The sequence below is a fragment of the Somniosus microcephalus genome, chromosome 1, assembly GCF_052327205.1.
Source record: "Somniosus microcephalus isolate GS21.2 chromosome 1, FLI_Smic_1.0, whole genome shotgun sequence".
Classification (NCBI taxonomy): domain Eukaryota; kingdom Metazoa; phylum Chordata; class Chondrichthyes; order Squaliformes; family Somniosidae; genus Somniosus; species Somniosus microcephalus.
The window spans coordinates 342,460,268-342,466,267 of NC_140987.1; the positions used below are offsets into that span (position 1 = coordinate 342,460,268).

A 6,000-nucleotide genomic window follows, 5' to 3' on the forward strand; every position below is an offset into this window, starting at 1 on the left:
TTGGCTTCTATCTACAGCGAATATCAGCAACAAAGACTCATGCCTGACTTCTTTTGCCTTGAAAACTCTAAATGCAGAGTTAACCACTTCACTGAGCAGTGGTTAAGCAGGCAAAATTTAGGCTCTGAGAAATCAGTTGCTTATCTGTTTGTATACCAATATAATTTTCCAAAGTCTTTCTGTTCTCCCAACAAACAGCATGATAAAAGTTGTGAAATAATCTGATCTCAATACATTTGTCTCTGGCTGGACCTGTTATACCACCAAAAAAAGAAAAAAACCCAAAAGACTTGCATTTATATCGCGCCTTTCACGACCTCAGGATGCCGCAAAGCGCTTTACAACCAATGAAGGACTTTTGAAGTGTAGTCACTGTTGTAATGTAGGAAACATGGCAGCCTATTTGCGCACCACAAGCTGCCACAAACAGCAATGTGATAATGACCAGATAATCTGTTTTTAGTGCTGTTGATGGAGGGATAAACATTGGCCAGGACACCGCGGATAACTCCCCTGCTCTTCTTCGAAATAGTGTCATGGGGATCTTTTACATCCACCTGAGAGAGCAGACGGGGCCTCAGTTTAACATCTAATCCAAAAGTCGACACCTCTGACAGTGCAGCACTCCCTCAGCACTGCCCTGGAAGTACCAAAAGCTTTGTATGCAGAGGTACCATATACAATCCTCAAAACAAATTGAGAAAAGGATGTCCAATTTTTGTGCTGCATTAAAAGCCTATGAGCATTTAAATGAAACAACCTTTCAATTCAATCAATAGTATGAGTAGAAGACTCAGATTATGTGGCATTGCAGTGGTGCTTGGTGTCGTATGTGAGGAAAAATGCCAGTTTGGCCCTGTTGCCCATCTGCAATATGTTGGGTGTGGAGGTGCCACATGGAAGCTATAATGTCTTCCATGGGGGAAATGTGATGGGAGTGGGGGGGAATAAGATTCCACATGGAATGTTCTGGCAGCAGGCTACAAGATGCATTGATGCCATCCTCTCAGCTGCTGCTGCAAAAGGCCAGGTGAACAAAAAAAGGGGGTGAAGTCATAGGAAGGAACGAAAGAGGCAAAAGTGCTTATAAATACCCTGTTTTAAAAACAGTCAAAAAAGAAAGACTGATCCTTTTAAACAACATGAAGATATTTCTCAATCTTAAAGCATTGTTTTACTGCAAGCTGTAACAAAATCTTTTGGTCTTTTTGACACAGAAATTAGAGATACTTGATGACGATGCAGTTGAGATGAGCAGTTGTGATTATGCAACACCTGAAGTTGAGCAGCTCCAGAAACTACTAAATTTCAGGGTAAGATCTGTCAACATTGGAGTAAATTAGATCACTGTCCAAACATGTGCCAACTTTTATATGTTTAAAGTAAGTTATTTTTCATGAATTAATTAAATTGGCTACTTGTTGCTATAATGAGATGTTTACCAGAGTCAAGGTTGAAGAGAAGTCTAATAGATTAGTGCATCACTTTATAATTACAGTTGTTTCCTGTAATCATTATTTTTGTTTATAATGTCAAACTGATTGGACTTGAAGTTGGCGGAAATCTTGTATTCAATTTTTCATCATTAACATCGAGGTTAGATGTGAAAGAATAGGTCCCTGTTTTCTGTTTTGAAAGGAGCCATCTCCGGATGGATTTCATTTTGCTATTCCAATGTATAACATTGTATACTGGAGGAAAATTTGGTCATAACCAGCCTGTGCCAGCTGACTGTTTTGCAATCATTTCCTCAATCATTTTCACATGCACTGAAATGTCGTGAAACGTACAATTTTATGCAATTTTAAATTATAGCACTGAAGCTTTCACAGAATCACAGAATCACAGAAACCCCACAGTGCAGACAGAGGCCATTTCTGCCCATCGAGCCTGCACCGACACATATCCCACCCGATCCCTGTAACCCCTACACCAACACATATCCCACCCTATCCCCGTAACCCCACATATTTAATCCCCCTAACACTAAGGGTCAATTTATCATAGTCAATCAACCTAACCCGCACATCTTTGGACTGTGGGAGGAAACCGGAGCACCCGGAGAAAACCCACGCAAACACGGGGAGAATGTGCAAACTCCACACAGACAGTCACCCGAGGCCAGATTCGAACCCGGGTCCCTGGCGCTGTGAGGCAACAGTGCTAACTGCTTTCCTGCTGAGATTTAGCTAGACAAATGGGCAGCTCCATTGAGTCTGCACTCGAGTATTGAAGTACTGACTTCAGTTTTCAACACTGATTCTTATGACGATGAAGTTTGATGAGTTTATTATTGGACTTTTTTCTGGTTTCTTTCTGGAAATAGAAAAGGATGGGATGGCATGGAACAGAATAATAAAGACAGTTGGGAAAGGAAATAGAAGGCAAATTGGAAACGAAGAAGAACTGTAATAGCCTGCATCTTGTAGGGAATGAGGCCTTGTTCTATTGAGGATCTTATTTTAAGAATAGTTACAAATTGTCATTGACATGTTTTGTTAATTTTTTGATCCATTTTGTACATTTTTTAAATGAACCAGCAGCTTCTTTCATCAAATGTCCCATCCAATTGCCCAGTCTAGTTGTTAGAGTGGATGTAGTTCGATTAATGATCCACTGATTTACCAGTGTATACAATATATAAAATCTTAAGTCTTGTGTAAAGTATGTACTTCCTGTGATCGGTACACTTACTTCCTGCAACAATTTCATCACCACACCTTCCCTGAAACATTTTGTTGATAGTGGCTCTACTGTGATAAGATAGTGTGCCCTCCAATTCACTGTGAGTAATGGCAAGGGAGATTTACCAGTAGAGTTTATAAGAACTTCACATCAGGAACTTGGCTGGGCCAGACAGTCTGGTTGTATTTTATCAAATTGATGACCAAAGTGGTATCTGTGCTTGTTGAGTATGATTGTTCTATAAATTAGGAATGTAATTTGGTTTCCATCATTCATAGAAATCCATTTTATTGCCAAGTACTGACCTCTGTCAGCCATATAAGTATGACCATTTAAATTACGATTGGATATGAGGCACGACAACAAATTGGCACTCTCATGGTATGACTGCCTTTTCATTCATACAAATCATAGAATGGTTACAACACAGAGGAGGCCATTCGGCCCCGTCGAGCCTGTGCCAGCTCTCTACAAGAGCACTTCAGCTGGTCCTACTCCCCTGCCCTTCATTGCCCTGCAATTTTTTTTCCTTCAGGTACTTATCCAATTCCCCTTTCAAAGCCACGACTGAATCTGCCTCCACCACCCTTTCAGGCAGTGCATTCCAGATCCTAACCATTTGCTGCGTAAAAAAATGTTTTCCTCATGTCACCTTTGGTTTTTCTGCCGATCACCTTAAATCTGTGTCCTCTGGTTCTCGACCCTTCCGCCAATGAGAACAGTTTTTCTCTCTCTACTCTGTCTAGACCCCTCATGATTTTGAACACCTCTATCAAATCTTTTCTCAACCTTCTCTGCTCTATGGAGAACAACGCCAGCTTCTCCAGTCTATCCACGCAACTGAAGTCCCTTGTCCCTGGAACCAGTCTTGTAAATCTTTTCTGCACCCTCTCTAAGGCCTTCACATCCTTCCTAAAGTGCGGTGTCCAGAATTAGACACAATACTCCAGTTGAGGCCGAACCAGTGATTGGTAAATGTTCATCATAACTTCCTTGCTTATGTATTCTATGCCTCTATTTATGAAGCCCAGGATTCCGTATGCTTTTTTAACCGCTTTCTCAACCTGCCCTACCACCAACAATTTGTACACATATACCCCCAGGCATATCTGTTCATGCACCCACTTTAGAATTGTACCTTTTAGTTTATATTGCTTCTCCGCATTCTTCCTACCAAATGTATCACTTTGCACTTTTCTGCGTTAAATTTCATCTGCCACGTGTCCGCCCATTCACCAGCCTGTCTATGTCCTCTTGAAGTCTATCCTCCTCACTGTTCACTACTTCCAAGTTTTGTGTCATCTGCAAATTTGAAATTGTACCCTATACACCCAAGTCTAAATCATTAATATATATCAAGAAAAGCAGTGGCCCTAGTACCGTCCCCTGGGGAGCCCCACTGTGTACCTTCCTCCATCCGTTCACCACTACTCTGTTTCCTGTCACTTAGCCAATTTCATATCCATGCTGCCGCTGTCCCTTTTATTCCACGGGTTTCAACTTTGTTGGTGAGCCTATTATGTGGCACTTTATCAAACGCCTTTTGGAACCACATCAACCTTCTCTGTTACCTCATAAAAAAACTCAATTAAGTTAGTTAAACACAATTTGTCTTTAACAAATCCGTGCTGGCTTTCCTTAATTAATCCACACTTGTCCAAGTGACTGTTCATTTTGTCCCAGATTATCGTTTCTAAAAGCTTCCCCACCACCGAGGTTAAACTGACTGGCCTGTAGTTGCTGGTTTTATCCTTACACCCTTTTTTGAACAAGGGTGTAACATTTGCAATTCTCCAGTCCTCTGGTACCACCCCCGTATCCAAGGAGGATTGGAAGATTATGGCCAGTACCTCCGCAATTTTCACCTTTACTTCCCTCAGCATCCTAGGATGCATCCCATCCGGTCCTGGTGACTTATCTACTTTTAAGTTCAGACAGCCTTTCTAGTACCTCCTCTTTATCAATTTTTATCCCATCCAGTATCTCAACTACATCCTCTTTCACTCTGACTTTGGCAGCATCTTCTTCCTTGGTAAAGACGGATGTAAAGTACTCATTTAATACCTCAGCCATGCCCTCTGCGTCCATGCGTAGTTCTCCATTTTGGTTCCTTCTCAGCCCACACCTCCTCTTGCTACCCATTTATTATTTTATATCTATATATATATATATATATATAAACGGATCGTTCTGTCTGTCTATCTGTCTATCCTTCTGTCTGTCTGTCCTCGGGTGTGCATCTGTCCGGCTATGCGCTCGAAAGTTATAGAGTGTACCTACGCGTGCGTTACGTCGAAAGAAAGCTTACCTTTCCGAAACGCTGGTAAGCGTATTTACGTTTTGGCCGGACGAAAATCGCGCCCGCGGTATCCCGAAAAACGTTCAACATTCCGCTCATTAGCATCTCATTATCCGCTCATTAGCGACAGAGTGACCTCGAGGTCGACCAATCGTACGCCGGGTTGCTGGCGCGTGCGGGCCGGGCCCTCCTACGGTCGAGTGACGGAACGATTGACCAATCCTACGCTTTGGTGACCTGACGGTCGACATATCGGTGCGTGTGTGGGCGGGCCTTATCGTTCTGAACCGAGGTGAGTCGCCGCCATCTTGATTCCAAACTTTTCCTTTCTTTTTCCCGCTTTCTGCGTCTTTAAAAAAAACATTGCTTTTAAAACACATATTGTTTTAAAAAATAAGATTTAGAAAGTAATTAACTTATCTAATCTCATTAATTTTCCTACCTTTCCCCGTTTTTCCAGGTAGGCCTCGAAGCCTCGGCCTCTCCTCCGCACCCACGCCCGAGCTAGGCACCTCCCGGCCCCAGTCAACAAGCGGCCCCCGATCGCCGCCATCTTTGTGAAGGCTGGAGGGGCGGGCCTCAGCCGAGCGCCGCTACCCGCCGCCATCTTAGTAAAGGCTGGTGCGGCGGTGGCGGCACGGAGCTCCGCGGAGCAGGTGTGCAGCGGCGTCTGACTCGCCCCCCCCCCCCCAAGTCTGTCTCTCTCTCTCTCTCTCTCTCTCTTCCCCGCGCCTCCTGAATGCGCGGGGGAAGAGGCCCGGCGCACGCCGCATTCGGAGACTTCAACTCCGTGACAGGTAAGGAGGGTCTTCGTTCACGTTGGGCGGCGGGCGGGTTCCTCTGGTGCTGATCCCTGGCGGTGTGGGGCCGGAGCCTGGCTCTTAGCTTGCCCGGAAAGCGGGCGGACAGCGGGGCCTGGAGTAGCAAATCGGGCACCACGGCAGAAGAAAAAACTGAGAGCGACAGAGGGGAACAGACGTCAGAGAGACAGAGAAATAGGGATCTCTCTCTTTTCC

The 6,000-nt window shown here is 44.2% G+C and overlaps 1 protein-coding gene across 10 annotated transcripts in view; it reads left to right on the plus strand.

Moving 5' to 3' along the window:
* Positions 1-6,000, plus strand: part of hdx (highly divergent homeobox) — a 150,692-nt gene that overhangs the window by 134,238 nt on the left and 10,454 nt on the right. For all 10 annotated transcript variants that reach the window (XM_085995131.1, XM_085995107.1, XM_085995072.1 and 7 more), the window contains one exon: positions 1,218-1,313. In XM_085995131.1, coding sequence (XP_085851257.1) covers positions 1,218-1,313 — 96 coding nt within the window. The remainder of the gene's footprint in view (positions 1-1,217; positions 1,314-6,000) is intronic.